The sequence below is a fragment of the Aethalodelphis obliquidens genome, unplaced genomic scaffold (genome assembly GCF_003676395.1).
Source record: "Aethalodelphis obliquidens isolate GAN/ISIS:26980383/991018 unplaced genomic scaffold, ASM367639v1 scaffold10, whole genome shotgun sequence".
Lineage (NCBI taxonomy): Eukaryota > Metazoa > Chordata > Mammalia > Artiodactyla > Delphinidae > Aethalodelphis > Aethalodelphis obliquidens.
Window position 1 is genome coordinate 13,188,680 of NW_020837954.1, and position 14,907 is coordinate 13,203,586.

Below are 14,907 nucleotides of genomic sequence, written 5' to 3' on the forward strand. Positions count from 1 at the left end.
TCACCGGAGCCGACAACATTGAACCAGAATGCTGGGCTCCTGCGTTCATCTTCCTGCTTGATTAGATGTCTCTCGGAGTTAATGTGTTAATCACATTCTCGCTTGACACTTAAAGCCTGTCTACAAAGGGATCATTTCTGCTAACCTGTTCTTTTGGAAGGAAAACGGGTCAGAATTCTAACCAGTTCCCACTTGAGAACATCTGAAAAAAAAATTTTTTTTAAGTATACTGGTTACTGGTTACTTTTCAGAATTTAAAAGGACACAAACACAGAGATAATTTAAATTCTAAAGGCTTTTTTTTCTTGAGAATTTAACAGTACTCAATTAGATCTGATAGACATTTGCCATATGTTGTGTTTCTTCATAAAAAAGAGAAATGCATATCCCAGATAGAGTTTGATTACCAAAAATTGAGGATAGTCGGTTTAATTTTGGATTGTTTTTGCTATGAAAGTATGTAACCTATTCAGTACTTGCGAAAGTTTCACTGGAGAAAATATTATTCAATAAGCCCCAAATGGGAAAATTTTATTCTGTAGGAATTTGGCCCAGAGCACGTAGAGTTGCATCCAGAGAATATACAGCTCTATTTATCATCTTGCAAACTTCTTCATTATGTCAAAACTAAACCTCAGCTGTGCCCTGACTGCAAAGCAAAAGCAATACAGGCAATTTAAGCCATCTCAACAAGAATATTTTGAGAATTAATCGATTTTCCAGGAATGTTCAAACAACTTTTATCAATTTTGGTCAAGGTTCACAGTTATGGTATTACATTATCAGCCTTGGATTTATGTTTGTCTAAAGAAATTTATGATTTTTATTCTTGCTTCACAAAAAGGAAAAACAATCTTCTAGCATGCCCATGATAACCATAGTTTTCAGCTGTGCTACAATCCCAGCAATTCCGATTTCATTCGGCATCATTCCCACTATATGCTCAACTCAAAAGCAGCTCTCCCATGGGCAGGGCCCGAGGTTCCAAGGGTCAGCTCACAGTTGTGCTTTCTCTTCTCAAGCAGCTCCTTTCTCAACACTTTTGGTTCTCTGGTGATACAGGAAGCACCCAAGTAAGTAACCTAAAGCGTTTCCTGAATGGCACATGACTTTTGAGGAATATTCCAGCTCTCTGAGACAGGCTCTTTATACATGCAGGTGGGGAGCAAACACCTCTGATAAGACAATTTTATTTTCACTGGTGACACTGCTTAGAGTTTAACTAGAAATCATTTAAAATAAAATAAGCACTATAGCCAGATAAACAGCAAACATTTTGAACTTTTACTTTACTTCTTGAATTTAGAGCTAGAGCTTATCTCAAAATAGACATGGTTATTAGTTTCAGATTCTCTCTTTCCCCCAAAACCTGTACTTAAAATAGATGATTATCTGAGAAAAGTTTATAACTGCATTAAAAAACACTTAAAAATATCCCATTTGTTTTTTAATTCAAAATAATCCCAAATCAGTTTATTTTATTCCTATATTTTATAGGCATATTCTATTCTAATAATCCAAAATTGGAATCTAAGCCATGGTTAAGGCAAAATATCTCATTATAGGGGAACCTGTGATGGGCATTCACTAAATGAAGTTGCTGCAATTTTTAAAGCAATTGGGATAAAACCCTGGATGGGGATGGGGTGGGGGGGGGGGGGGGCGGGAGGAACAGAGGAAGTAGTCTTCATGCTGACACTCACTTTAGAAGTAATTCACTTTCCCATGACAAAGATAAGAAAGCCATTTAAGAATTATTTACCTTTCAGCTTAAAGAAAAAAAGGACGTCTGGAGAAGCCCACTGGCAGGCATGAAGAGTGGACAGATACTTTGCCTCATCCTCCAGGCTAGGCTCCTCTAGAAGAAGAAGCCTTTGCAGTTAAGCAGAAGGAAGACAGAAGTGTCAAAATAGAACACGCCTTACTTATTAGCTAAGGGAGAATCTTCTAAGCACATTTCATTAGTTGAGGAATAATAGCTACTGTCCTTTAAACAAACACCAAATCTGTATTTTAAAAATTTAGACAAAAACACAAATTAAGGAGAGAGGAAACATTTTACAAAGGTTCCACAATGTGAGTCATAAAAATAGTATGCTCCTCTCGGAAGTAATTTTAAAAAGAACTCCATTTACAAAAAAGCGAAAATAAAAGGAAGAAAGAAAGAAGGAAGGAAGGAAGGGAGGAAAGAAAAAGAAAGAAAGAAAGAAAGAAAGAAAGAAAGAAAGAAAGAGAAAAAGGAAGACAAAGAAAGAAAGATTAGAAATATTTCAAGATTATAAAGTGAATTACAGTTGATTTAACCTAATAGAACTATGTTATTTTATGTAGGGAGAACTGGCTGGATTTTTTTAAAAGAAAAGTTTTTTTTCCTTATTAAGAAATTTGAAAAATTATTTTAGTCTATGGTAGCAAGATTCTGCATAAGATCTTTGGGACCAATTTTTTCTCCAGTGCCTCAGAGCAACAGGTCCTTAGATGTCCTCTCTTTCTATCTCCTCCTCATTATTATTGGGCCACTGGAGAAATGATTAAAACTGTTCGGTAGCAGCAAAGGCCCACGTACATGGAGTGTTTCCTATGGATCAGGAAGCTTTTGCAACCAGCCCCGCCAATGGCCTGGGTTTTATGTTCAGTGGGCTGTCTACTGTGGGCCCCTCTGAGTTTTCCACAGTGTAGATACAACCCTTGTTTCCCAAAGAGGCAGAACACTGTCAAAGTAAGAATCCCAGGAGTAATATTAATGAAATCTCTTCATGGGGTTATGGTCTCTCATCCCCAAACCTTCTGTCTTTCCCCAGAAAGTCACACGTATCTACAACGTCATGCAGCATTCTTAACAATGCACAAAATAGGATTATTTTATCTTGTTTTAGGGTCAAGCTTAGATTATATTAGTCTTTTTAATTAAATCACTATACAAATGTGGGACCTTTTAAAGTTTGCATGAACTCATTGGCAATGACGAATTTATAATTTGTAATAAAGAACTTAGGTGGGAGCAAATGGCATTTTAAAGCACACATTTATTCACTTAACACATATTCACTGCAACCCTACAACATGCCAAGGAGAGCATAGTTAATTGTCACCTCTACCCCTTCCAAATATATTATCCATCCTGTGCACCATTTTTATTTGATTATGTTAATAAATAAAATCTTTAATGATGACTACATGGAAAGAATGACATAATCAATGCAGAGCTGCAGTGTGCCCACCACCCAGGACTTCCTTGCTTTGGCTCAGTAAGTACAGAAAGACATTTCAATTAAATAAAACAAATCCCAGAGAAACCCAGATATGGTCATGCAACTTCAAAAGCAAAGTTGAAGTTACACCAACGTTTTTTGGGATTCTGTAACCATTTCATACTATTATGAGTTGCCACTGATTGATTTAGCTAAATGACAAAGACGCAACAAAAATATGGTTTATAAAAATGTGGTTCTACTCCTTGCTTGCTTTACTTCAGTCACATTCTCTCCATGGTTAGAAACAAGCCATGACAGTGGTCCAGCCCTGGATTTCTATGCACGGTGAGAAATCAGGCATAACCATGGTCTAACCCTGAATGTGATCTCAATGTTTTATACCACGGACAAATCGTTAACATATGGAAATAACCCTCTCAGCTGCTCTGTAATGTTTTTAATCCTATAGACTCTACTGCCTTGACTTTATACTCCATCCTGAACTTTTCCCACTGTTCTCTCCCCATTATAAAAGGATTTTTTTCCTTTTCTTTTCTTTTTAAAGGATCTACTGGGGGGAAAAAAAAAGTTTCGTTCCTTGTTTCCACCCTGCTGTTCTGTTGGCCCCAATGGCTGCTCAATGTCCCCTCTCCAACCTCTAAATTAAGTGTTCGTTTTCAAGTTCACTGCTGTGCTCCCCTCCCCCTGTAAAGGGAGCCTGTGGATGCTCCCCAGCCCCAGGTCCTCGCTCTCTGCTGGGCTCCCCACAAAGCAGCCTCTCACCATAGCCTGTCCTCAGATTTCTCTCTTTTTAATAAAGTTTGTGGTGGGCTTATGCCTCTAAATCATTTTTACCCATCAGAGCCATTTACGTTCCCTCTGTAACAACCAACGCTCACTCCTCTCCCATCGCCTGGCACTGATTTTTTGCCCCTGTAACCTCACTCAGTATGACAGAATGTGTTTTCTCTGGCTGTAGATAATATATTCCTATATCACTCTCACAAACCACAGAATGACCTCCGCAGGGAAACCTCTGCCCTTCCACTTCCCATCACTGCTAACAAAGCGGTATACAGAAAAAAAAACCCAATGAGAACCACAGGTTAATGAGATGTTTAACACACACACGCAAAAGAATTCTTTACATGAAGACGTTTTACAGAACTGCCCATGGGGTATTCAGCCATGGTTCCCAAAGGCTGACCCAGTGACCAGTCAGGCTTAAGATTCACCCAGGAGGTTGTTACACGTAAATATCCATAGGCCCCACCCCCAGAGTTTCAGATTCAGCAGGTCTGGGGTTTGGGAGCCACTGAGAGAGTGCGTAAATCAATCTCAACAGCTTCAGTAAAAGCCCGATAAGCACTTAGATAATGACATGTGGACACCAAATCTTCAAACCATGTGAGTCTTTAGAATTCACATAGTAATTCACATGTTTGGAGAGAAGTATAATAAGACTTCTCGGTGCAAATTAAGTCCTAATGTGAGGAAGGATGAAAGCCAAGGTATGTATTGGCCTGTCCACTCACCAGCAGCCTATAACTGCATCTGTAAGGAGCTGTGAGGACACTCCACACCCCGACCTCTCCCCGCCTTCTCCAGCATCCACCAAAAAGAGTGCCTCACAGCTCTTTGACAGGACAGGCTTTTAGAAGTTCAGTCTTTACAGGATGGGTAACTTAGTTCATTTGTACCTGATTTATGCCCCATTCAAAAATGAAACGAAACAAAAATGATGGGGCTTCCCTGGTGGCGCAGTGGTTGAGAGTCCGCCTGCCGATGCAGGGGACACGGGTTCGTGCCCCGGTCCGGGAGGATCCCACATGCCGCGGAGCGGCTGGGTCCGTGAGCCATGGCCTCTAAGCCTGCGCGTCCGGAGCCTGTGCTCCACAGCGGGAGAGGCCACAACAGTGAGAGGCCCGCGTACCGCAAAAAAAAAAAAAAAAAAAAAAAATTATGAAAAATGACTCTGGGCCAAAGAGAATGAACACCTTAGTAATTTAGTAATTCCGTCTTCCTGAAGCACAATGAGCCATTTCCCTTCCTGGGAATAAGTGTGCAGGGGATGTAAGCTAAAACCCCCTTGGACTGTGACTTTCATAAATCTGTGGGGTTTTGAATACTACTCTCTACACACCAGTACAGACCATTAAATGCATATGTAGTAAAATTCCCTCCCACCTAGGACCTTGCTTATTTGCAACTGTCAACCCATTTTAAGCAAGAGTATTTTTCTTACTAAGGAACCACTGGACCACCTCTCTTTCCCCTTAAAGAAGTCCTTTCCCCATTGCACTCTAGGCTTGTGTTGTCTAATCTCATAACCACTAACCACATGTGGCTATTGAGCATTTGAAATGTGACTATCAGTATGTAGATGTGCTCTAAGTGTAAAATAGGCACCAGATTTCAAGGACTGAGTATGAAAAAAAAGAATGCAAAATATCTCAATAATTTTTATATTGATTAACATGTTGCTATGACAATGCTTTAGATAAATGAGCTCAAATAAGATATAGTCAAATGAGATATATTGTTAAAAGTAATTGTATAAAAAGTTTCTTTTTACTTTAAAAACTGTGGCTATTAGAAAACCTAAATTTATGTATGTGTCATGCATTGTATTTCAATTAGCCAGTGCTGTCCTAGATGAAGTCCAGCATTTTGCTTTTCATCTCAAAGTTTGTCACTCGTGCTGCCTCCGTACCTTCAATGCCATATGCAGGTTCGTTCCACCCAACTTTCATCTTGACACGCCTACTGGAAACCCTCTCATCTCACTCTTCCCCAGTCCAGTCTCCAAAACTCCACCAAAAGTTTGAAATGTTTTTGCCCACCATCCTATCAAGTCATTTCTCCCTTTTTATTTCAACAGATTCTCACTTCCCATCTCTTTCATGAAATCTTAAGTTTTTCAATGAAGACAACACAGCTGCATATTACTCATTTTCTAGACATTCCAATTTGGCCATAGAACTCATAGGGCTATTATTTCTGATTGTTTCCCAATACTCATTTATTCATTTGTTCAACAGCATTCATTGGGCACCTCCTGGAGGCCAGACACTGTGCTTGCCACGGGGGTTACCTAAAAATGTCAGCACACAGCCCTAAAATGATGTGTGGAATGATGTCAACAGGAACACATAGATGAAACTGATGCTGTCCTGCCCTCAGAGCCAAAAGGACTCTCTAGTTGCAAACACCCTTCTGAGGAAGGATTTAAATGCAGTGCTCACATAACACAAGTCTTCCGGCTTGGAAAGTTGAAACCTTCTGACTCCACATTAAACACTTCCCCTTTCTCACACTTTGTATTTTCCCTCATGTTTCCCTGACTACCTTATAAACCCCATTTGTCTTTGTAGTTCCCATTTCCTTTGCTGACACAGTATTAAACACCATGCTTTCATATAAATATATATACATATATAGGTATGTATGTGTGTGTGTATATATATATATATATATAAAACTATATATATGTAACTATATATATATAACTATATACATATAACTATATATCTATGTATAGTTATTTATTTCCTACAATAATGTAGGTACCACATTATTCCCATTTGAAGATGAGATAAACGGAGGCACAGGGAAGTTAAGTAACTTCCCTGTAGCTGCTGTAACACGGATGATAAAGAAGCAGAATTTGAACCCAGGCAGCCTAACTCTAGAGCCAGGGTTCTTAAATACTAGGTAATCCTGTCTCAGAGAGAATACAAACACCAAGGACCATGTAAGCTTGAAGCTGCTAAGGCCACCTGCTGCCAAGTGAGAGAAGCCATGCCAAAAATGAAGCCCATGTAGGGAAAGGAAAGCTGAAGGGAAAGGGGGAGAGACAGAGAGACAGGGAAAGAGACAGAGACAATATGAGAGATGTATGAGATATTACTGATTATTTAATATGAATCTCTGGAGGATATAAAGTGAGAAACTAAACTACCTTTGGTCTTCGTAGTTATACAGGTGAATAGTCTTGTCATTTGTAGGTATGGGTTCTTAACTGGGGGTCCAACCATAACTGTACACAAAGTTCTTGGTGTATAAACAGAACTATAAAACAGTGTATATGCATGTCTCTGGGGAGAATCTCAAAGGAGACCTTGATTCTACCTAACTACCATGTTTACGGCATCTTAGCCACATCTCCTCTGCAAAATCAGGTGGGGACATTTAGAACAAGGCTGTTGTCATGTGGTTAGCCTATGCTCACATTGGGTCTATCCCTAGAGCCACACTTAACATGGAGGAGAATAAGCTACTTCTTATCAGTTACAACTTCTAATCATCTTTTAAAATGCAAAGTGAGTTCCTGTTAAACATGCTGAATTGAAAATGCATGCTTGTAACCTAAGTGTCCATCAATGGATGATGAATAAATAGAGAAAATGTGATGTATCATATATATACAGTAGAATGCTATTCAGACATAGAAAGAAGGAAATTTGCAACAACATGGACGGAATTTGAGGGCATTAGGCTAAGTGACATAAATCAGGCAGAGATAGACAAATACCCGTATGATCTCACTTATATGTGGAATCTAAAAAAAAATCAAACTCATAGATGCTGAGTACAAATTGGTAGTTGCCAGGGGATGGGGATGGGGAAAATGGATGAAGATGGTCAAAAGGTACAAACTTCCAGTTATAAAATAAGTAAGTCCTGGGGATGTAATGTATGGTTAATAATACTATATTGTATATTTGAAAGATGCTAAGAGAGTAGATCTTAAAAGTTTTCATCACAAGAAAAAGAAAATTGTGGCTATGCGCTGTGATGGATGTTAACTAGACTTATTGTGGTGGTCATTTTGCAATATATACAAACATTGCATCATTATGTTGTATACCTGAAACTAATATAATGTTATATGTCAATTATGTCTCAATTTAAAAAAAGAAAATGCATGTTTATGTCAGCTCTTTCTCCAAATCCCACTAAAATAACAGTGTGTCAGTTCTGTTTGTTTGTCTTCAGACCATTTCTCATTCTTCCCTTGTCCTGCTCTGTTCTGTTACGCAGAGGGACAGCCCTCTGCCAGGCTGGGCCTCCCAGTCTTCCTTGGGTTCAGCATATAGGAGCACTGATCAGTGACTAAAGGGTAGAGAGAAGAGAGAAACTAGAGGATTTCCCCTCTCCCTGTCTGCCTCAGGCAGGAAATCTGGCGGTGGCTGGGGTTCCTCTGAGACCAGCTACCACTCGACAGATCTACGGCAGTTCTGGCTTTCACCAGGTAGTCCTGGTGCCTGGGCTTAGGTAACACCACCACCTCTTCTCTCCCTCGAGCCAGGTGTAACAGAATCGGTAATTTAAAGAGTGCAAAAAAAATGATGAAAGAAAAATTCCTGTGAAGAAAGAATCTGGAAGTACACTTTTAAAATCTATTTTCTTTCCTTCCACAGAGAAAAGGATTAGGTACAAATAGAACCCCAAAAGACTAGACTGATTGATTTTGCCATACTCCAGCACATGAGATGTTGTGGGAAATAAGCCATTTCCATGCTCAGATTAATTCATTGGCCCATTCTTCAAGGAAAATATCCGAGAAGAGGCTAAAACAGCCCACAGAAAACTGAAGCAAGTGAGGTTTGGCCTGGTGTATCCCATGCCCCACTTTGACAATGCCTGCTACAATTTAGAATCCAAGGCCCTTGGATGTCATTAAGGAAAGTAACCTGCTAAAATCACTAATGCTACAGTGACCTGCTAAAAAAAGTAACCTGCTAAAATCACTAATGCTACAGCACTAATGCTACATGGTTTCATGAATTATCCTTTATGGTTTACAGTTTTTCTTATTTAGAAACGTGGTCATCTCCAGTACTATAATAGTGAAGATTTCGGCAATAATTTAGTCTGTCCTGTCCTCTCGCTACCACCTGTGTGTTAGTGCCCAGTGATAAATGCTACCAATCTTGCATATTCTACTTCTGATTCAGCCAACTGCAAAAGTTTGGGGCTTTCAGTTTATTCTATGATTGTGAGTCTTTATTCAACACGGTTTTTATTGTTATGCAGGTCAAATACCATCCACCATCCAGTTCCCTTCTCCTTCAGGGTCCCTGGAAGGATTATACTTTTCCCTCTCCCTTGAAGTTAGGTAAGGGTGTGTGACTAATTCTAATCAATGAATGCCCTTTTCATAAAAATATCTATATAACAAAGAAGACATAAAGCCCCAGTAACCTGGCACATCCATTTCAAGAAATATCTGATTCATATCCAGTACCATGAAATGATATCGTTTTTGAAATTCATTGTGATGAGATTCCTATTAACTCATCAGATCGTGAGCTCTCTGAGGGCAGAGATAACCTAGAACCCACAAGCACTAGGTGCTCAATACATGTTGCTAAATGAATGAATGAAGGATTGAGGGAATGAATGAGTAACCATAATGTCAATATGGTCTTGTTTAAATCATTCTTATTTCTCCTTGCTCATTTGAACACTGCACTAATTTAGGAAATTACCATTAAATGAAAAAGACAATTTATTCCTCAGAGAGATTAACAATAATCTGGCTTTTCAAAGAAGGTTAATATGGAAACTAAGAAGGAAAGGCCAGTGAGTTTTGCTTTCTGTTTCTGAACTCTCTATAAAAGATGCTCCAGGAAGTACACCCACCTTACATTTGAATATAACTTTGGATTTCCTTCTTTCTCTGTTCGGGTTTGGCGACTTGAGGCTGCTATGGACTGAATGTTTGCGGCCCCCCAAATTCATATATTGAAGCCCTAACCCCCAATATGATGGCCTTTGGTGGCGGTGGGGTGATTAGGTTTAGATGAGGTCATGAGGGTAGAGCCCCATGACGGGATTAGTGTTCTTTATAAGAAGAAAGAGAGACAACAGAGCTTCCTCTCTCCATCACCACATGAGGATACAGCAAGAAGGTGACTGTCTACAAGTCAGGAAGAGGGCTCTCAACAAGAACCAAGTTGACTGGCACCTTGATCTTGGACTTCCCAGCCTCCAGAACTGTAATAAATGTCTGTTGCTTAAGCCACCCAGTCTATGAAATTTTGTTATAGCTTCCCAAGCTAAGAAAGAAGCCAAATTCTCATCTTCTCTATCTCTATCAGAAATGTAATATTATTTGCATGTCACAGACACCTTCCCTTGCTTTCAGCAACCAGCCTAACTAAGATTCTGTTGCCTCTGTAGGTAAAGTAAGCAACATGTCCCTTCAACAACCAGCCTGACTCATCAAGTATTTCCTAATTGTGGCAGTAAGGGTTTGTTTTGACCATCACTGTTGCGTGGCACTTTTTGCTGTTCAGCTCCAGCCTAGGTATGCTGTTGGGTTTTACACAATGCAAATAAATGGAAACTTTCACTATACTTTCAGAGTTTTTAATATGAAAAAATAGAGTTCAGTAATTTAGCCATGGATTTAACTTTTAAAAAACTGCTCTAGATCATATTAAAACCCACAAGATGTTTTCTTCTCTTGGTAAACAGATTGAATACATTGCCCTGATTTTAAGGCATTTAAGAGCGAAGGCATTTTCCAGGAAATATGGCACTTTGTATTGGCAAACAGTTGTAGGAATAAATTCTTTAAGCACCATTTAAGAAGTTTACTTGAAATTTTGGAGTTTCACATCAAAATGCTCACTATTAAATAGCAATCTGTTATATGCTATATAACATATATGTTATATGCAATGCCAAATGAAAGTCGGCTGTCATAATTCACTAGATAGAGTTTAGTTTTTACATCATTTTGATAAATTTCCCTCGCTTACCAGTTTAGTCACAAATTATACCTTATGGTTGTCAGGTGAAGGCAGTAAAATATTATATACTTTCAGAGGACCCCTATCCAGAAATGCTTTTCACTGCTTACATTTTATCTGTCAAATCGTATTTTCTTTAAGAAGTAAATATAAATGCCATTTTTGGGAGAAGCTACCGGCCTAGGACAAGTTCTAGCATTTAGTGTTCTGACAGATCTTAATCTGGATATCAGCCAAAGTCAATAAAACTTGTTCAAGCAGAACCTTACCTTGTTTTCACCACATCGAGAGGGTGCATCAGGCAAATTTCTACAAGACCTGAAAGATGATAAAGAAAAGTCCAGTAAACACTCATGTAAACACTGGTTCTTATTTCCTTGACCCTATTGGTTTCTCAAGTATGAATCTTCAAATTAAAAACTCGGGACTTTGGACATGACAGGTGATAGAAGCTAGGAGCAAAAGACTAATGAATAACATGATTTTATTTCTATGGGAGCAAGACACATGAGTGATTACTTCTTTGTAAGTGCTCTGGCACAAACGGAGATTTTAAACAGAGGAGTGATATTCACTTCTATTAATATGTTCTCCCAACAATCTAATCTTCTGTCCATTAACCCTCCCACTGCTCCCAGTCACATTTATTAACATGCAAACACATAAGCAGTGATGCTCCAACCCTCTCCCCTTTGGTAGATTCACCATCTCTCATCACAGCATGGATGTACCGGTGTCACAAGCACCTCTAAGTCTGAAAGAGTCAATGCCCAACTAGAAGAAGAGCACAAATACTATCATCCAAGGAGAACAGTTTCTTTTCAGTGTTCAATTCCCTGAGCTTTTCCTTCTCTTTGGAATGTTGTCCTCCTGGGAGGATACACACACATACACTTCTTCTGAGAATCCTACTTACCTTCAGATTTCAATTTTATTTTCCCAGAAATCCTGGGGCAGAGACTGTTAGTTGTCCCCTAGTATTCATCCCCTTTTCTTCCTGGTTGCTCAGAATAAATACTATATTTCCCAGCCTTCCTTGCTGCTAGGTCACATGTGACCAAGTTCTGGCCAATGGGAGGTAAGTGCAAGTGGTTTGAGCAATTTCTAGGAAGTCTTTTAAAGTTAAGGAGGCTGCTCTTCTCTTTCCCTTTCCTACTTCCTTCTGGTGGAATGCTGATCTAGGGCAGGAGAAGCCATTTTGCACAATGAAGTGATTTTGGGCACGGAGGTCACACGTAGCACAGCAACAAGACAGAAGTAGTCCGTGACATCATGGAGTTCTGGTCTACCTCCAGACATTCACGTTGAAGAAAATTTTCATTTCCTTTAAACTACTGCTATTTGGGTTTTCTGCCACTTGTACCTGAACCTAATTCTGATACAGGTACCCTTTGATGTGCTCCCACAGTACCCTGGACTTGTGTTATTACATTGCACTGTAACTGTTTTCTTGTCTAAAAGCTCCACAAGGACAGAGATTCCACCTGCCTTATTCACCTTTATATCCCCATCACTTTGCACAATAGTTGGCAGTCAGCTCAATAAAAATTTGTGGAATAAATAAATTAATGCTGCTTAGGGTTACTGCACATGCCACTATGTCAGCTAATTCTCTAGATGAACTGAACTGGCAGCAATTTATTCTACATTTATTCATTAGTTTGAACATAACCCAAATAAGCAAGCAAGGATGGAGAAATACTGACCAATATGATATGAAATAAAGCACAGGAAGTACTTGAATGTAGAATTGCAATGTTGTTGATCACATATCCAGATGTTCAGCAGCTATGTAAATGTGAGAAAGTGACCAATGATTCAACACCTAATAGACTGACAAATGATTCTTGAGAAGGGTGTGCATGCAGGGTATTGTGCTCAGTGCTGGGACATAGCCTGATGCAGCATCAAGAGTGCCTGAAAGAATGAAGAATTTCAAAAGTGGGCACAGAAGTGACACACTGAGAACAACCTTACATGTAAAGGGAAAACAATGAACAGAGAACAGCAATATGCATAAAACTAAGTTTTAGGCCCAGTGATTTAGTGTTGCTATTTACAGTGTGAAATGTTGCTATTTATGTTCTGTTCCAATTCTAGTCTTGCATAACAGTTTACTTTTATTGTCAAATTGTCAACTGTCTTCAAGGAACTATGCCATGGTTCTCATAAAATGAATGACAGAAAATACAAATATTTACAATTTTTAAGTAAAATTTTAATTCAGCTGTGGCCTGGGTGTGCTTTATATTTGAGATTATTCATCCTAGGACACAAGGCTGATTTCTGTAAGGTAAAGACCTTGCAAAAAAATTTTGAGAGAGAGAGAGAGAGAGAGAGAGAGGGAGAGAGAATATATCTATTTCACCAGGAAGCATTTTCTACAATTTTTACCTACTTTGCCTATAACCACTGGTGGAGGACTCAAGGGTATCCTTAAAGCTGGGAATAGAAAGTCACAATAAAGGCATCACACTTCACAGAATGGGTGGTGGATGGGATGGTTGTTTTTTTACTTTGGAGATTTAGAATGCTTACAACGTAAAGCAGAAGACCCTTTTTTTCCAAACTAAGCCACAGAAAAGAGACAATGGAAGGTACAGGACCACACTGATGGACTGACCAAGGGACACCCCACCCCTGCTAACTCCTAACAGAATCCTCAAGTACAGAAACCTAGAATGCTGTTGTCATTCCTGTGCCTTCCTTCCTGGTGCACCTCTGCCTTCACCTATGAACAGTGCTGCAATGTCTTCAGTAACCTTTTTAGCAATAAAATGGGGGAATGCAGAAGACAAACTAGGTGCCCAAAGGTAGACTTGAATATAGATTATTAAAGGACAATGTCAAGTGATCCTTCAGTTCAGGTCTTTTTTTTTTTTTTTGCTATACGCGGGCCTCTCACCACTGTGGCCTCTCCCGTTGCGGAGCACAGGCTCCGGACACACAGGCCCAGTGGCCATGACTCACGGGCCCAGCCGCTCCGTGGCATGTGGGATCTTCCCGGACCGGGGCACGAACCCGTGTCCCCTGCATCGGCAGGCGGACTCTCAACCACCGCGCTACCAGGGAAGCCCCCAATTCAGGTCTTAATTTTGATTTTAACTATACACAATGCTATTATACATTATCTGTTCTAAGATAAATTACTTGAGAACAGCGTTTTCTAAATTTACTCTGACTTCTTATCACTGAGTCAATTCACATTTCCTCTCTCTACAATTCCATGACATATACCAGTTATATTACATTTTACATTACCAATATTATATTACAATTCCATTACATATATCAAGGATAGCATTTACCACACCATACTATGGCCAATAATATAGAGAAATATATAACTGTCTCTCCACACCATTCCCCCCATCCCCATACTGGCAAATGAAATATTCATCTCCAGACCCTGTAGTCTATGTGAATGGCATCTCCTGCACTTGTGAAAATGTGTAGTCAAATACAAACCATGAGTTCTTAGAGAAGAGGGAGTATTTAACTTTATCGGCCCACTGAGTAAATAATGCTAAATACATGAAATTCACTCAGGAAGGTCTCTATCTACACTCTCTCCCTTGGTGATCTCATTCCAACCCATGGTTTTATTACCATCTATATGCCAACAACTTGCCAATTTACATTTCCAGTCCAGACTTCCCTTTCAAAGTCTGGACAAATATCTGATTGCCTATTTGACATCTCTGCTTGGATATCTAACAGCCATCTCAAAATTCACATGTTTGGGGCTTCCCTGGTGGTGCAGTGGTTGAGGGTCCGCCTGCCGATGCAGGGGACATGGGTTCGTGCCCCAGTCCAGGAAGATCCCACATGCCGGGGAACAGCTGGGCCCGTGAGCCATAGCCACTGAGCCTGCACGTCTGGAGCCTGTGCCCCACAACGGGAGAGGCCACAACAGTGAGAGGCCTGCGTAACGCCAAAAAAAAAAAAAT

The 14,907-nt window shown here is 39.7% G+C and overlaps 1 protein-coding gene across 2 annotated transcripts in view; it reads right to left on the bottom strand.

Moving 5' to 3' along the window:
* SLC25A21 (solute carrier family 25 member 21) overlaps nt 1–14,907 on the bottom strand; it is a 508,996-nt gene that overhangs the window by 201,301 nt on the left and 292,788 nt on the right. Inside the window, exons 1-2 of one of the 2 annotated variants that reach the window (XM_027111096.1) lie at nt 11,874–11,961; nt 11,227–11,275 (exon numbers count right to left, since the gene is read on the bottom strand). In XM_027111096.1, the coding sequence (XP_026966897.1) occupies nt 11,227–11,255 (29 nt within the window). In that variant the 5' untranslated portion in view covers nt 11,256–11,275; nt 11,874–11,961. Of the gene's footprint in view, nt 1–11,226; nt 11,276–11,873; nt 11,962–14,907 lie in introns of those variants that run through there. The other variant, XM_027111095.1, reaches the window with a different exon arrangement.